This window comes from Carassius carassius, chromosome 29 (genome assembly GCF_963082965.1).
Source record: "Carassius carassius chromosome 29, fCarCar2.1, whole genome shotgun sequence".
In the NCBI taxonomy this organism is placed as follows: domain Eukaryota; kingdom Metazoa; phylum Chordata; class Actinopteri; order Cypriniformes; family Cyprinidae; genus Carassius; species Carassius carassius.
Genome location: NC_081783.1, coordinates 15,433,244 through 15,452,135, shown reverse-complemented (window position 1 = coordinate 15,452,135; position 18,892 = coordinate 15,433,244). Strand labels below are relative to the sequence as shown.

General features: G+C 37.2%; 1 protein-coding gene across 3 annotated transcripts in view; it reads left to right on the top strand.

The window, feature by feature from the left end:
- LOC132109715 (A disintegrin and metalloproteinase with thrombospondin motifs 2-like) overlaps window positions 1–18,892 on the top strand; it is a 137,050-nt gene that overhangs the window by 91,380 nt on the left and 26,778 nt on the right. For all 3 annotated transcript variants that reach the window (XM_059516020.1, XM_059516018.1, XM_059516019.1), the window contains exons 4-5: window positions 2,614–2,813; window positions 13,278–13,361. In XM_059516020.1, the coding sequence (XP_059372003.1) occupies window positions 2,614–2,813; window positions 13,278–13,361 (284 nt within the window). The remainder of the gene's footprint in view (window positions 1–2,613; window positions 2,814–13,277; window positions 13,362–18,892) is intronic.

Here is an 18,892-nt window from a genome sequence, read left to right as displayed (position 1 = left end):
TGTGGTTGTAAATCAAAGTACAAAACTAAATATTAAAGTAAGTTTGTCTTTTTTTTAACCATAACAAAATAAAATACCCATTTCTTATTTACTTTGTTTTTTGTATTTAAGAATTTTTTTTTTATTATACTTTACTGACCATTTTGTTTATTTTTAATTGTTCTATGATTCTGAATTTGTATTTTTTGTTTTTGACATAGATTTATTATACTATTCTGACTTTTTGAATATTTTTGACTATTTATTATTGTATGTAATTTAATATTTTTGGATAGACTATTTTGTATTTAATAAACCAGAATACGTTTATTATACTGTACTGAATATTTTTAACTATTTGTATTTCATAATTTGACTAGATTTATTATATTATGTGGACCTATTTATACTGTATTTGGCTATATTGTGATCATTTGTGTGCAACAAAAGAACACACACTGTAAAAAAAAAGGTAAACACAGGGCACAATGTTCTGTTTTTAATTTCCTAATTAATTGAAATATCATTAAAATTTTCATTTGATAAGTTTACACATTGGCCTGTCAGTATTGTACAGTACATGTTCTCAGCTTAAGATCTACACGTTTTTGCAACACATTTACTTCAATAAAAAAAGTGTTTGTGCTTGGCTGTGTGTGTATGTTTCTATGTGCATGTATCAGCGGACACGTCTAGCTACAAACTCATGTTCTGATTCAGTGCTCTTGCAGTTTGGCGGCCCGATGACCCACAAATCTGTCACTCATAGTTTGAGATGTTAGAAACCAAGTAAAATGACTTACTGCGAGTTCAGTACTGACATCAAAACTGCTGTACATGATATCAATCTTTTCACATGTTCTGAGCACCTTCCCCCGTCTCGTTCCTGTGTTTCTTCCATTTTTCTCTCGCTCATAGGTTCTTTTGGCATTTGCAAAGGTTGAAAGACAAAGTAGCTTTGTGTCCTGATAAGGGCGAGGACTCCTCAGCCTGAATGTGAATGTACTCTCATGAGATCAGTATGGAGCTGTGTGTGTTTGACAGGCAGGGTGATGGGTCAAGTTTTGGAGGATCACAGAATAGCAGAAAAAGACAGATGTCATTGAAGAAGGTTAGTTGTCACAGTAGGGTAGAACGGGGGAAATCCTCCTTAAGGAAAACTGTATCTTTCTTTTCAAAAATAAACTTTTTTTCTATGATAATGGATATAAAAAAGCCACGTTTTTCATTGAATTTTTCTTTATGTTGCATTTATGTGCATTATGTTGCTATTTATTTGATCAAAAATACAGTAAAATAGTAATAAAGTGAAACATTATCACAATTAAAAATACATTTTTTACATATTTATTTTAAAATGTAATTTATTATTTCTGAGAGGCAAAGCTGAATTTTTACTGAATAATTACTCCAATTATTACTCCAGTCTGCAGTGTCACAATCCCTCAAAATATGCTGAATTGCTTGAACATTATAAATAAATTTACTGTCACTTACGATCAGTTTAATGCATACCTTGCATACAAAAATTCACAGTTTTAAACATAGTTTTAAACAATAGTGTGTAGACTCAGTTTGAAAAGATTTGGTTAAAAAATATTGCAAATATTTGACACTTTTTTATTAGCTTCTGAACTGGTGTTAACAGGTTCTGAGGTGACCCTCAGATCATCATCAGCCTTGAAAAGGATATGCTATAATATCAGCCTGGTGCAGGTATTGCTACAAAATCTATACTATTGTTCGCTGTTAATTAAGAATAGTTAGTATGGTTAAGTTTAGTTTAGAGGATTAAGAGATCTAAATGGTCATGCAGAATAAGGCAATAATATGTGCCAAAATAAATACAAATAAACAGCCAATGTGCTAGTAATATGTATGCTTATAAGAAACTAGTTTATAGTGAGAATTGGTCCTTAAAATAAAGTGCCACCACAAAAGTTCTTATGTTTATACAGAATACTGTGCATAATAAAAGACATGAGCCAAGAGCATGTTGATTGCTTTTGTTGTACTGTAGAAGCTTTCTTCCAATTTTGTGTGGAAATCTGCTGACACAGGCTGTGATATTATGAACACCTGCTGGTGAGAGGAAGTTTACAACCCTACAAAATCCTTCATGATAATAAACCCCAACATACACACACACAAACACACACACACAAAAAAAAACAATCAGACACCTTTTTTTTCGGTTTATATGGAATTTTCTGTGCTTGTCTTCCTGCCCTGTAATAATATTTTACTGACTCTCAGCGTTACGATTATGAATATTGTTCTTACTCTTGGATTATCATCCAATAAGAAAGTGACTGGTGAGCTAATATTAGTCTGCACCGAGCGTTGGTTTACCCATGAGCAGGTTGCCTAGGAAACGTTACATAATTGCATAGAAGATGCCCCCAGCTGATTGGGTGATGGAGACAAGGTGATAGATCTTCCTCAATGTGTTCTCTCCTCCATGTTCCATCTATCCGCCTGGAGAGGAAATGACCTCATGACACCACATATAGTGGCTAGTGGTTTGATATGAGGTATATGTCTTTAACAATATGTCACTCAAAAGAAAAAGGAAGTACCAATTTCTGTGCCTTGCTGTTCTGATTTATCAGTTTACACTGTGTTTCTTCATAGGTGCTGATTTGGGCGGACTGTTGGACCTTGAGACTCTGTATCAGGGTGTTGAACGCAGTATTAACCAGAGCCGACGAGCCCGCAGACAGCTGCCGGAACGAATCTACAACATTGAGGTTTTGCTGGGGGTGGACGACTCTGTGGTGCAGTTTCACGGGCAGCAGAAAGTGGAGAAGTACCTTCTCACTCTTATGAACATCGTAAGTGTGCTCGAGCCACCCACGCTGCCTGTTGTGTTTGGGTTACCCTTGAGAAAAATCAAAGAACAATAGAAACTACTCTGTCAACAGCGCAGCAGTTCTACAGGCATAAGACAGCATTGTAATAAACAACTGAGATGAAGCTGGCTGCTGGTGAAGCATTAGAGCCATGGTGTTGACATCAGAGGTGCCAGTGTTTATAGCATTTCAATTCAATCCAGCAGTGTTTTGAAAACATTTTAAGTAGGGCTGTCAAAGATCTATCAATCTATCTATCTATCTATCTATCTATCTATCTATCTATCTATCTATCTATCTATCTATCTATCTATCTATCTATCTATCTATCTATCTATCTATCTATCTATCTATCTATCTATCTATCTATCTATCTATCTATCTATCTATCTATCTATCTATCTATCTATCTATCTATCTATCTATCTGTCTATCTCTCTGTCTGTCTGTCTGTCTTTCTTTCTTCTCAGCTAGCCTATAAACCATCAAACCTCAAGTCTTTTAAAACCCCTTTCCCCCAAAAAGATTTTAATGTTTGGCTTTGTCAGTCCAACATTAGGGTTTGTTTTAATATTTTAATTAATTAAAATAACTGTTGTATAAATCTACTGCTATCCAAAATTATGTATTTTACCTTTAAAAAAACGATCAAAACTTACTGTTAATCACAATTCAGCTGGTTAATATCCCAAGCTTTAAGTGTTGTTAAGCTCCACTTAGTTTTTTTTTTTTTTTACGATATTAAAGTATTTGAAAATATAGAAAATATTAAAATATTAGTCACAATGATTTCATATACTGTTAGCTCTCACTAGTGATGTTTGTTTCTAGAGGAGATGTCTGGCTTAGTACAGTATATGCGATTTGTCTGTATTTTTTATTTTATTTCTTTTCATTATTTTGTGAGAAAAGGAGGATGTCAAGTTCAGGTAAAGCTGAATGCAGTAAATCAGTGGCTTTGCGTCATGTGGTCCAGGGTGATGGTAAGCCGGTGGAAAAATATGCTTCAGGACAAAACAGCTCCCATCTGCGGCTTGCTATGTGTCCTTTAATCTCCACAAATTAAACCTACACAGTGACAAAGATCAAGAGAGAGAGATAGAGAGAGAGAGAGAGAGAGAGAGAGAGAGAGAGAGAGAGAGATCAGCTAGCCAACAGACAGAAAAAAAAAAACCACATGTCGGCCAGATATTATATCATCAGTAATAGCAATGATGTGAGGTCAAATCAGACACATATCAGATCAGAACTACAGTCTTCTTCTTCTCTTTTTTTTACATCATGGATCACACTATCAAAGATGAAATGTGATGGGATGAAAAAGGCCAGAGAAAAATGTATTATAACCTCACCATTTGTCTCTTTATTGCATATTTTCTCCAGTTATCACGAGTCCCCGAACAATTTCTGCAGCTGTGCCACTGCAATCTCCTTTTCCTCTCCTATCGTTCTCATCCTAGGGGGTGTTTCAAATGCTGCATTCTGAATAAATGACAGGAAAACAGATAAACAGAAATATATAAATAACATCGCGTCTCCTTTCTCTCCCACGCGTTGAGTTCTTGCCGCTTTCTTCTTGAAAGTTTACTTTGCTCACTTTTGGAAGGCATGTTTCTCTCGCTCTCCGGGAGTCAAGGAGAGAAAAGAGAGAGACATAAAGCAGGATTTTACCCTTTTTTCCTCCAACTATTTTCCCTGAATTCTCCTCTTTTAGTGTTTGTTGCACATAAGGGATGTGTGTGATGATGTGCATAGCGCCTGAGTTTGTTGTTATGTTGCGTTGGTTTTGTGTGTGTTGAGTATGTGTGTGCATAAATGTCACTACTCTGTTGTTGTGTTTGCTCAGAGTGAAAAAATCCTCTACAGTCTTTCATTCATGTTCTCCTGGTCAGTGGTTGGTCTCTCTCAATGATCCAGCAGGAGAAGAGAGTGGGAGCCGTTTGTCTGTCTGCCTGAAAAGGGATCCGTCTATGGGACTGTACGTGGGTGGCAGGGTTGAGCACCATTCACATCTGAATTTAGAATGCTGTTTAAATTCCTGAATGTGAATCGGATTGAAACTGAAGTAACAAAACAAATAAAGGATTCAAATTCTAATTTAAATATAAGGATTAAAATGGAATGTGGTTTCAGAATGAATTACCCATAAACATGTCAACATAGTCAACATACAGAAGCAGAGACATTAAACGATATTTGTTATTCATGTTTGAAATGCCACCTATAGTATAGGAATGCATATTTAATGTAGAAAATATTTACATATATTAGTTTCCTTATATTTAACAAATAAGAACCTATAAAATTCTTAAATTCTGAATTCAAAATGTTACACCCCCTATCAAAAACAAAGTTTGAATTTTCTATCCTCATCTGAATAATGGGTTTGTTCAGAGCAGTGTCAAAATTTAAATTATATTATATTAGCAGTATTTGCCCACTGAAATAGACTTTAAGGGCACTTTGAACCCTTTATGAAGGTATATTTTATGGGAGAGGATAATTGGGTCATCAAATGCCCAATTTCCACAAGTTAAAAGTCTGTAACATAGTTTGGTTAAAATTTATCAATGGTAGTGTAAAAAACACCTTTTTTACCATGTCAAAAACAGCTCTTTTCAGAGCAAGCTGTTTTGTAGCATTTCCCTTTAAAGGGGTCACATGATACGTTTTCAGTTTTTCCTTTCTCTTTGGAGTGTTACAAGGTCTTGGTGCATAAAGAAGATCTGTAAAGTTGCAAAGACTAAAGTCTCAAATCCAAAGAGATTTTCTTTATAAAGGTTAAGAATTGACCACTCCCTCCTAAAACAGCTCGTTCTAACACGCCCCCACGTCAACGTCACAATTTGGGAAAATTTGCATAACAAAGAAAGAAGCCATAACTTTTATTCTCGCTATTGCGACCGCCACCATGTTGTGGAGTCGCTTTGTGTTTCGTTGTGAAAGCGAGACTACTTCCAAAAGAGGACACAACTAGAAATCAGTGTTCCAGAACAGTTCAACCCAAATATTTGTGTGTGCAATGCATTTTATAGAAGATGAGAACTGTTTCCTGAACCAGTAGCCTACAATATATATATTATACAAGAAATCTAGTCTGTATTTTCAGGTGATTTAAGTTTTTCATAAAAAAATAATAATGTTACACATTTAGTGATGCTTGAATATTGAGGCATTTTAAATATATAGCTGTCATTTTCACATTATCTGGCATTTTTGTCACAGTTCATATCTAATTCTGGTCTGTTAAATATGTTAATCTCTGTGTGAAGTTGTTGTATTTGTGAATGGGATTTTGGTTTGTTCTGGAGAACTGATCCAGTGACTCGCTCTGCCCTCAAATTATAGAACCGCGTGTAACAATTCTTTAAAATGCACTAAAATTGATTGGCTTTACTTCATAGGTCCATGGGAAAGGATGAGGAATCGATGCGTCAGACAGGGATCAAAAGATCTGGAGGCCTCTTGACTTACGCCTACCCTTCCAATCCACCAATCAGCCATCCTTTACCTTTATTCTGCCCCTTTAAGACTGGCTCTTTCAAATTTAGTGTAGCAGTGTTGAGATAATGGACCATTATTTAATGTGGAAGCTCTTTTTGGGTTTTGTTGTTGATGATTTGCCTTTTTTTTCAGTCTTGGAAAGTCTCACAACATGCTGATCTAAGATTGCCTTTAGCTCAAGACTGTAAGTACCTCATCAGATCCAGCAACACGCCACCACAGACCCTCGACGGTGCCAACGAGTCATTTCACGTATTTGCATGATCGACCAGCGCAGCCAGCCTGTGTAATGGAGCTGAGACCTTTGTGTTTAGCATTAATTGTGTGAATTGAAAGTTGACAATATTAATTGCTTCCCTCTATATTAGTTGCTCCTAAGGAGTAAACAAGACGTGCGGGCGGACGGACCATTATGTAATCAGCTCTTCATAGACACGTTGTTCTGGCCCTCAAATGTCAGACAGGTAATAATGGTCCAAAATGTCAAGTGAAAATGGCAGAGATTCAGTAATGCGTCTGAGCAAATACTGTCCACCAGTGCGTACCTTCATATCTCTGAGCATTCCTGTACATTACAGAAGAATGAAGGGGAGATCTGCCAGGCCAAGAGCCTGATGGGATTTCTATACTCGTTTACTTTCATCTCCCAGACTGAAACAGGACAATGATGATTCAGCATAATATGAATGATATTTACTGTAGATTAAAGCATTATTATTATACTATTTTTAAAATTACTTTAGTCTCTCTTTCTACATCCACTTTTTAAAGAAGTAGTTGAAAGAAAGAGTTTACTTCTTAGTAAAGAAGCGAATCAGTGTTGGTGCAAATAGCCTTGTGGGCAGTGTGCCGACATGTACAGTAGCGCTGTTTTCCCTTGGCATCCTGATTCACCTCTCTCCCTCTTTGCTTCCTGTCCTAGTATACTGTACATCCTAATAAAAATGCAAAAACGACAAAAATAAAATTAAATAAAAAATACATATATATTATACATTATATATATAAGAAAAGGAGTAAATCAATAAAATATGCTTTGTGCAGGAATGGTTTGTTAAAGGGGACATACTGTATGACATTGCTTAAAAAAGAACAATATTTTGTTTATTTGGTGTAATGCAACCATTTTACAAGACACCAGAGACTTATATTACATAATGTAAAAAGGGGCATAATATGTCACCTTTAAATATAAAAACGTACATACAGGCTGTGAGTCAGAAGCGCCAGATTGTCCTTGAGAAGTTTTAATTGCCCCTCTTGGAAACAGCCTTTGTGCAACTGTGATGCATTGTAGGCTACTCTCCCAGGAAACAGTTCTCCATAAAATGCGCTTCACACATCTGATTATTTGGGTTTATCTGTTCTGGAACAGTGTTCTAAATACAACTTAACCACTGATTTCTGGTTGTGTCCTCTTTTGGAAGGCCAAACTAAGTAATTTCGCTTTCACAACAAAACACACTTGTCTCCATGACATTGTGGAGGCGGCAGTAACAATACTACAGCGATAATCAAAGTTACGCCTTCTTTCTTTGCGTGAACATTTGGGCGGTGTTATGCAAATCTTCCATCACAGTGATGTAGACATGTGGTGGTGTGTTAAAATGAGGCATTTTAGGAGGGCGTGGACGAGTCTTAACTTTTATAAAGAATATATCTTTGGGATTGAGACTTTAGTCTTTGCAACTTTAGGGATCTTATATATGTACAAACAGCTTGAAAGACTCCAAAGAGAAAGGAAAATTTAAAATTGCATCATATGGCCCCTTTAATTTGAATAGACTGGCTAGAGGTCATTTATGTAGTTCATTTTGAGGCATTTAATTATTGCAGCTTACCCTTACCTAATTTATATACACATTATACACAGATCTAACTAGTTCCCACCTCCAATCAATCACGCCTGCTTGGATCTTCTCCGCTTTCACTTAGTTAACTTGAGTAGCAAATACTACACAATAGCAAGTGGAAATGTTGGGAGAAGTCATTACCGAAAAGTGAATCTGTGAGTGTTTTTTTTTATTATTTTTTTACAATTCTGATTAGATTATAGCCTAGAAAGCATGTAAAGAGTGCTATTCTTATAATAACTATTACTATTAAATATTGGATTGGTTACATGTTTGTAAAGTTAGGAAATGAGCGCTTTCAAACAGCATTTTTGAGACAGTCTTTGGTACACTGCCGTATTCAAGGATAAAAGCTCGGCAGTGGTATTGACTGATGAATTTGCACATGGTTTGTCTTTATGCATATTTAAAGCAGCAGACAGACATATAAAAACCAGGCAGACAATGTTAAAAACTTGATTTTCACCACAGGAGGTCTTTAACAGGTTAATAATGTTAAAACACAAAAATGCCTGATTATGGAAACACTTTGGAACCTAAATCCCTTCTATTGAATTAAATGTTACAGTTTGTCAGGGCCAGATGATAAACAGGGCCGATAAGATAAGATAACATTTGTTCTCTTTTATATGGTTTCTTTTCATGGCTCTTTCACACATTTTATTTTGGAATGTTTCCGTTTCATGTGCTAATATGCTAATATTTCTCAATGTCAACCCATTTTTTTTTTCTCCTCACTCGATCAGTGGCCACACACGCACACATACTGTAGACATTTTTTCTCTTCCCCCTTTCTCTCCTCTAACTCTATCTTACTATCTGCACCCTCTGCTATTTTCTCCACTCTCCCCTCCTATCTCTAGAGCGGTGAAGCCACAATGCTAGCCCCTTTTGCATTATTAATGGGATATTAATGATTTTCTGACTTGCCGACCTCTAGGTCTCCATTAGTTACCTGTAGGCTGATGAAGCCCAGTGCTCCTGAACAAGGCCAGCAACCAGGGCAGTACTAATGAGACCTACACTCTCACGATCATTAACATAGAGAGCGAGGGGTGGGAGGGGGCTATAGGTTTTTTGTTCTGTAGAGGTTGAGGAAGAACCATATTGGTGTTGAGATTTGTTGATATTTGTGACTCCAATTTATATGAGAACAGAATATCCATCCAGCGTTGCTTGTGATAAGCTTTTCTATTAATGTGCGCATGTTGGGGTGGGCGGTTTACAACAGCATGTTAGTGGCATGTTAAAACATTTTTAAAATCTTCTTTCAATACACCTTTTACGAGGTAATTTACTCATAATTATTAATATATAATCAATATTTCAAAATACCAATATTTTAATCTCGTTAACATCTTAATTTGCAAAATTTACTTTTATGTAAAAAAAAAAATTCTGTCACTGGTTGGAGATGGCTCTTCCTATCTTCAACCATGTTCCCTAGATCTAGAGCTCATTCTCGAGGTTTGGAAACCCGTGCTGCGGTTTCTTCCCCCTCTGAGTGAGAGCTTTCTGCTGCAGCCATCTTTCTCTGAGGAAAGTTGTTGTTTGTGTGACTGAGCGGCTTGCGCACTGCAAAGACAATGCGGATATTACATAAGATAATTTTTTTAATGTGAATCTTACTACTCCAGACGGTGTTTACTCGTAGTTGTTTGACTGCATTTAATTCTGAGTAATAAAATGAAGTATTTATCTGACTGTGAGAAGTTAGAAATACAGGGGCTCTTGGGATATAAATTTCTAGAGTGAGAAATTTCTAGAGTTCTCTTCCTCTGAGGAGGTTGAGACGGTCAGCAGAAGCTGCTGGGTGGGAGCAGTCCCAACCTACCATGTTCCAGCCCCTCATTCTGGGAATGTCACTTCTTGCACTCTGCAAAGACAAGAGTCAGAGTCCTGCTCCCAGGCCAAAGGCTTCTAGTGGAAGGCAGTACTAAGAGGCTCGAACATCTACGGAGGTCTCTAGAGCAGCTAGTATGGTCATCCCCTGCCGGTAAAAACTACTGCCAAACATGTCTCTGTGGGTCCTGCACACTGTAGTTAGAGGCCACAGAATCCAGTTTGGTTCTCTTCTACCTAAATTCAACGGGGCCTTTCCCACCCTGGTGGTCTCCGAGCAGGCTCTAGTGATGGAAAAGAACTAGACACTCTCTGAGGATGGAGGCCATCGAGGTCAGCCCTCCTCGCGTTGCAGAATGCAGGTCCTACAGCCGGTACTTCACTGTTCTGAGGATGAATGAAGGGTTGCGTCCTATTTTAGTTCTGCGTCTTTTGAACCACTCAGTTAAGGGAACTAAAGTTCAGCACGCTCAGCTCAATATGGCACACATGTCTCCTGATCGGATCAAGTTGATCCAAGTAACAATAAACAGCCAATAATCCTGCTAATAAGCAACTAGTTAATTGTGAAAATTGGACCTTTGGTGTTACCAAAACATCTACCGAAATTTGCAAATGTACAGAATTTCTACCCTTTTTACAGTACAATACATACTATACTCTCCATCCCCAGCATATGCTGTATTAATATAAGAGAAATAAACTTTTACTGGCAACCGTGTCTTTTTTTTTTCTTCTTTGAAGTGAAGCCTGGAAACAAGACAGTAGTCATATCCCATCATGCACTGCCTCTCCTAATGCAGAGTCCTGAGGTGTTTCACAATGTGTGTTCTGTATGAAAGTCGTGCCTCAGTTTAACGATCATTAACATTCAGAACACTAGAGTCACGGTCACCTGGAAGTCATCTATGCTTTTACCAGTCATCTGTATTAACGCGGTTACTAAGGCAACCGAGCCTAAGAGCTGCACTCTTTAGAATTTCTCAAGAAATCTTGGCGAATGCTACAGAAAAGGCCTATACACTAGTTTGAAAGATAAGCTTTTGGCAGCTACAAACACGTATACTGGTTTAAAACTGAAAGAAAGGGGATGATGAATTAAGTAAAGTTGCGCAACCAAAAAATATTCCAACAGTCAAAAGGAGTGACAGCAAGCAGAGAGGGAATGCCAGGAAAACAGACGTGCAGATAGAGAGAGAAACATGGCCCCACCCCACTCTAAAGTTTTCCAGTTGCGCAGCAACTAGTGAATCGTACAAATAAAAGAGCAAGTGAGTCGGTGCAGGTGACACAAGGGTTTCAAAAAAGCATTGTTTAATCCTTTCCCATCGCTTTCCTTCTTCCTTGCCGCCCTCTTTTAAGCCCCTTTCTTCTTGTCTGTCTTCATATCTTATTCTCGCTCCCCCTCCCGCAGTCTGTCCATCAGAAATCTCATTATTGTTGGCTGTGTATACATCTCGGTGTCTCATTAGCAAGCTTCCAGAGCGGCAGAGGACACCATGTCTGAACTTCTGTACCAATTTGTCTGCCTCTGTCTCCCTCTCTGTCTGGGAACAGCGTTTCCCACAGTGCATTAGGCCCATCCTTCTGCAAACTGAATAAGTAAAGATGGCTGAGGCGCGGGGTTAGAAGTCAACCTGCAGAATCTTGGGAAATGAAAAAGGCTCTCTTAAACATTATTGGGTGCAGCTTTGCAGGTTGTCTATGAGTTGCTATGTGTGTGTGTTATACTTTTCTGTCTCTGAGGAATGGCCCCAAAAATTTGGTAAAACCCTGCTAAAAATAACCTAGCCTTAGATGTTTTGCTGGTCTTAGTTGGCTTAAGATGGTCTAGTTGGAATTCAACTGAAAAGATGAAACATATTATATTGCAGCTTTAGTAAACGATTGCATAAATACAAAAGCTTCATAGTAAGCTATATAGTAATTTATTCCTGCGAAAAAGCTGAAATTTCACCAGTCATTACTTCAGTCTTCAGTGCCACATGATCATTCAGAAATCACATTAATATGCTGATTTGCTTCTCAGGAAAAATTATTAATTAATAAAAATTCTTACGGACCCTAAACTTTTGAACATACAAATAGAAAAGGTTTTGGGGTTAGTATTCATAATAAATATATTATTTATAATTTAATTCCAAGACATAAAAATATCCAAATGATGTGTCATTAGTAAGCCTTTGAAATAATCAATTATTATTATTATTATTATTTTAGTTGGAAAAAGTGTATGAAAAATTGTATTTTATGGTCGGTCACAACCAGTGGGATAATGTGTGTACTGAATTAACATATTATTTACATATTATTATATATCTCAGCCCAACTATTTTAAACAGTTTGATCACATTCTAGGTTTACGATTATGCATAAAACCCCTTATACAACATTTGTAGATAAAAGACAAAAAAAAAAATACATACATCAACATATTTCAACATATATTTTTACTTTTTTGTAACATACATCATACATTGTTTATATTAGTGCTACCAGTATTACAACATCAGTAATGTAACTTATTTTTTACATTAGAATTTTTAATTTAGTGCAGTATTTTGTATTTTCACTAACAGTTGCAATTTGATTTATAATGTTTACCTAAGTTTACTGTTATCCCACCAGTCACTATTGTGACAATCAACATGTTTACTCATTCTGTGACCACACTCAACAAATTAAATAAATGTCATTGCATATATTAATACTAGACACCTTAAAGATAATGTGGACCAAATATCTTTGTCATATCTTTATGTTAACATACATTTATGTATTTGTTTTGTAGCTTTGATGCAGCCACCATCTTCTCAAGGTGCAAACAGGAAATAAACTGTTCTGGTCATCTGACAATTTGCACTAACCATGTATTTAATTGAGACCCTTTATTTTTTCCATATTTGACTAAAACTTTTAAGGTTACTATTGTGACCTGTGGGATTAAATGGGTTAAGTTGCTAGCCATTTTGCACTAAAAAAACCCAGAAAAACCCTTTATGCTGAACCATGTCTAAAAGGCAGACTGGAACATTGAATCTGTAGAGGATGTCCCCAGTTTGAACACTAGGATATCACTTAGTCATAATTCTCACTCAGAGCACTTCTGACCTCTATTACGAGTTTCAAAAAAGCAAACATAATTTACATTAATGGAACGTACTCTAAAATTAGGCATTTTGCTCTTACAATATCTCAATATTAAAATCGTAATGTTGCATCTAACACTGCTTTTCTCTCTTCACAGGTGAACGAGATCTATCATGACCGTTCTCTCGGGGCACGAATAAACGTGGTGCTAGTTCGGATTGTTTTGGTTGACGCCAGAAAAGTAAGAAGCATTAATTTACCTAAATTATTCGTCAGTTATCAGAAAAGTTAAAATTATTATTTTTTTAAATTACACATTTCTGTATGATCATTATGTTATGATTCATCATTGCATCTTTTGTGCAATTTTCTCTGCCTATGAAACAACTTTACTTTTTTGACTGATGTCACAAATCTCTCTTAATTTTATGAAGCCCTGTCATAATTATTATTTTTTTTTATATATCTTATATCGCTCAGAAATAAGCATATTTGTTGCAAACAGCCTTTCATGCTGAATTAAATTGAGTCATATATCTATAGCTACGTTGGTGAGCTTGGGTGTCATGTTGTATAGTTTATAATGGTTCATAGTCATATCAAATGTGAACTGTGTCATTTTGTTTGTTAAATACATCACAGACAAATATTTGTAAATGATTTGTAGGCTTGCTTCCAAAAAAGTTGTAAACACTTGTGACAGTTTCAGCATTTTTGAGGAGTCCCACACATTGCAGTGTGGCTTAACCAGTGGTTTGAGTTTAGGATTGAGCTATCTGTTTTTTATTTGTATAAATTTTTTGTTTAATAGAAGATGGATGGTGTGATTGGAAAACTTGTTTGGTGCTGCTAGTAGTGCAGAAATTATACACTCCTTCGTATTTGAGGTTTCATGTTCAGACTTTAGTTTTCACAGTGAGTGAACCATTTTTTTCCTCTTTATGCAAATTCCCAAATGATACATTTCGCTGTCTGTAGCCGTTTAGCACATTGCAGTTCTGTATCATGACAGTTTGACATATTGCATCAGTGGCAAACATGTAAAAGATACACACTCCACTTCTCCCTCTCTTCCACCCTCTGTCTCACACTCACACCTACATAAATACATAAACACACCACTAGCTTAGCTTACATGCACATCTTTTCCCACCCCCTTCTGTTGGGTGCTCACCATGGCATAGGGCCTGTTATTCCACCGGACTGAGCAAACGGGAACTAAAAGCATAGAGTTCCCATGGGAGTCTTTTCAAAGTTGCACGCCTTCACAGTTCAACACCAAAGCACACAGAGTGCTGATGTTATGCAGTTGCCTTCCCAATACCCCCCCACCCCCCAACACATAAACACGCACACACCAGCACCTCCCCTGTGGGACCAAGCAAAGGATTCTGGGAAGAAGAATAAAGAATTCAAGATAAACAATCAATGATGACCCTGCCTCATTCATAAACACAGCTCCACAAAACACTGTTCTTCCTGTAACTGGAGATCAGGAAGAGGCTGATCTCAGATCAGGTGTCCAGTCTCAGATGTGGTTGACCTTATAGTGACCACAGTATTAGGTTCAGCTTTCATCTGACACAGTTACTCACTAAGAAAATCTCATATCTCTTTAATATCTCACATAAACATAAATGAGGATAGTGTTAATTAATTTACTCTTTTTACGAGTGAATTATTGATTCATTCCTATTCATAATTGAAGCCTTCTTGTTAATCCCTGAAACAATGAGTGAGTGAGTGAGTCATTGAAAGATTCATTCAAACTATTAGTTCACAACACAGATTCATTCAAGAAGTAACTGTCGAGTCAGTGAATTATTTTCTTAACCGATTTGTTTAAGACTTTACTTAAGACAGCATTATTAAATAAACCACTCGCATGTATGACAGTTAGAGGAAGTGAGAGAAAAGTGCTTATAATGTTTAAAATATGAATATTTTTCTTACAAAAACGCATCAGTACACTAAAGGGAGGCCATTATTCACCCCCTGGAGCTGTTTGGTGCACATTTTATTATGGATGGATGCATGTCATTTGGACTTATTTTGGACTGTTTAAAAAACAACACACATCCACTGCCATTATAAAGCTTGAAAGAGCAAGGTCAATTTTTAATATAGCTATAATTGGTTTTGTCTGAAAGAAGAAAGTCATATTCACCTGGGATAACCTGGAGCGTGAGTAAAACATGGCCTAATTATTATTATTATTATTTTTTTTTTTGGTGAACTAACCCGTTAAGCCTTTCAATTAATTTGATCTTTTCAACATTGTTTGTTTGAGCTACCTGACACAGCAACACTGACTCAAACCATAGTCTGATTTAGTGCCACTAGTGTCTCAGAAATTACACACTTCACCTTTAAATGAGAAAATCTAGAGACAAACTAAAGTGAGCTTTGAAAGAGCAATTTTCTTCTGGGATCATCTGAATAATATGAAGTCTGGAAATATACATCTTAATCGATATTGAAGTTAACACCTACTCCATTTATTCAATCAGTATCAGGTTCAGGAAGAAAGGATTTTTTTCTCCAGGAGTGCTATCTGGATGCTTAACCCATGAGGTGGATATTTTTAAGCCACTTAAACATGACAATCCATCACCTTTCTATCTCTGCAATGGAGCTTACCATTACCACAAATGTCAGTTCACCCAGCAGGAGGAATAGCTCACAGCGCTATTGTGCCCTCAAATTTTGCTCTTCATACTGAGACATTATACCACCCCCAGCCATTATGATAAATGGTGATTTTTCCTCTGTGACAGCTAGTGTGTGGGGTTACATGGTGATTACGTGCGGTTTCAGGTGAGATGGAGAGACAGAGGTCCACAGCGGGTCAGGCAGATGGCGTTTCCTGCGCTGATTGGTGGTGATTGTCCCTCTGGCCTTGTCTTTCCAGGATTAAGTTCTTAAAATGCAAACTGTCCCACATGAACTCATCAGGCGGTTGGCACACAGGTCTCTCTCTCTATTTATCTGTCAGTTCTCTCTTCATCTCTGTGCCTGTGCTCGTACAACCTCTGCTCTCCTTTCCATTCTGTCTTTTTCCTTCCATCTGTTCTTGGTCATGCTTCGTCTGCCTCTCGCTGTGGCTTAAAATGTTGTTTAACTCCATCCAGGGATGCAGTGGCCCTAGGGAGCACTGGGACATTCCCAGTGGCTCGGTTGACCTGTGGGCTGGCTGTCAAAACCGTATTTAGATAAAAAGTAAATATACAATGATTTTAAACAGCAAAAATATGCCAAAGTCATATGGCAGGCTGGCCTCATCCCTGTGAGTCTGGCATAGAAGACATACTGTAGACATAAAATCAAAGCAATCGAATGCATCACTTATCTGTTTTCATCTAACTTTTTTTTTTTTTTTTTACTTCAGTTTTATTCAAATTTACAAACATATATATCTATTTATTTAACTAGTTTTAGTCAACTATTATAACCCTGGTTTCTGTCCAAGTTAAATATTTAATAAAAAAACATTCACAAATGCACCAGCATTTCCATTCTTTTTGTTCAAATGAAAAAAAACTGTCACTGCCAGGGGGTCGACACAAACATGTTTTCTTCTGCGAGTGAGTTATTCAGTCACATGACCTGAGGCAAAGTCACATGTCCGTTTTATTTTTCATTATAATTTATGTCTTACTCAATAACAAATTATCTACCTTCATATTGACACACTGGTCTTTCCACCCAGCTTTTTATGCAATTTACCATACTCTATTTTAAAAAATCATGCAGACATTTGTTTTAAAACAAATTCCTGGATCAACATTATTGTCCAAAAATATAGCCTTAACCCAATCCCTACCCCTAAACCATAACCCTACCCATAATTTATTCCTAAAATCAGTGGGAAATGAAAGCTGATTAACAAGGGTGTAGAAGCACCTTACTCTGGTTGTAAGCCTAAAACAGATATTTTCTAAAAAGTTATATCTCAATTCTGATTGGTTGATTGGAATGTTGTTCCAGGATCAACAAGGATGTTGATCCAGGAACATGTTGTACTTTGTGAAATCACGCTCACCATTAATCCTAGTATGTTTGTCCTCCGTTTATACAAGTACAATTCCAGAATGTGTCTGATTGAATATGCATAATTTTTTATAATAAACACATTCTTACAGGATTATCATGACAGCAATTACTAAATACCCAAAGTGCTTCAAATGTAAATGTACTAAAAGCTAGTAAAGCTAGTTCATACAAATTCATCATTTAATTAAAACAAAACACAATCACACACAAGGACAGAACTCGATTCATGGCTTCAATAACTCAAACGCTCTATGGTCAATGTGGAAATGTCCTGGAATGTTAAAACCATCATCCGCATGTAGCACTTAGAGATACTCTCGATAAATAGAGGCACATTGATGGAGTTGTTCCATTTTAGTAAATTCATTACAGTTTTGTTAACCTTTATCTCAACCTCAACCCTCATTCAGTGTGAAAGCCTTTCCATGTTTTTTTTTTCTTATTCACAATCACTCTAGATCACCCACCTATTTCAAAAGCACTGTCACAGATATACATCTTTCTCCATCTGTATCTTTTTCTCTCCACTTCTCCCTCCCTCTTTTTCTCGCTCTTACACAAATGCCTGGTCGTTCCACACCCACTCCTCTCCCCTGCCGACTCAGCCCCAATCAGCATGCAGCCTCGCCCGTCTTGCCAGCAGGTTGTCCATCATTCCCAATTACTGTGGCAACCGTTGCTGCCGGCAGCAGCACGCACCGATCAACCGAGTGACCCCGCGCACCTCCAACAAGGTTCCAACATCACAGTCTCTTCCGCACATCTGTTCTGCTCTTCCCCTTACCTAGCACTGAAAAGATAAAGAGACCCTGACATGACACACCCAGCATCAATCCACAGAGCGTGTGTGCATGTGTGCATCTACGGTGGATCACAGAGAAGATAAAGATGCCTGAGACGTTCTTTTAATGAGCATGCTTTCACGTCTGTCATGTATTCCGTTAACAAGAACAAGAGGAAGTCTTGTGTACAGAATTCTGAGAAAACACCCTTCATGACATTATCAACAAACATCTCAGCAATGGAATGAAGATAAGTGAAGATAAATCATGTATTTAGTAACGAGTTTCCATTAGCCTGCTCTCTGTGCACAAACCTATGGCATAAAAATCATCAGTCACAAATAAATTAAGTGTAATGAGAGAATAAAGCGCTGGATGCACTTGTTTTGAGAGTGATGCTGAGTTGAGTTATTTCTCACCACCCTCTTTCTTCCCATGGTGCACTTTGGAATGGCGAAGCCTCCCTCTACTGGTTTGTGAAGACAATGCAGCATAGTTCTCAGAGTTTATGACCTTGATGGAACTAAAATGCACAAGAGTGAGGCCCAAGGAAAGAGAGGCAGTTTCAGGACACGCATCTGGAAAGGATCTCCTACTTCCATGGCTCTCGTGGCCACATCATCAAAACACAGCCACGCATTCCTGTCTGGATGTTACTTTGCACACATTTATCTCACTGCACAGATTATGGAAGAAAACCGGTGCAGTGTTTACATCTGTGTTTACACAAGCGTGAAATATAGCAATAATAACAGCATCAAGGCTGCCGTGGTTTATAATATATACTTTTATTTCTGTTGTTGTTGTTATATAAAAATTTCAAGTCATCGTGTTCAGTTTCACTTATTTGATTGGATTGTTCAGTACTTTAAACATCAAAGGACGTTAATGATACTAGATGATACTAGCCTCTGATTAAAGGAATGGTCTAGGTTCA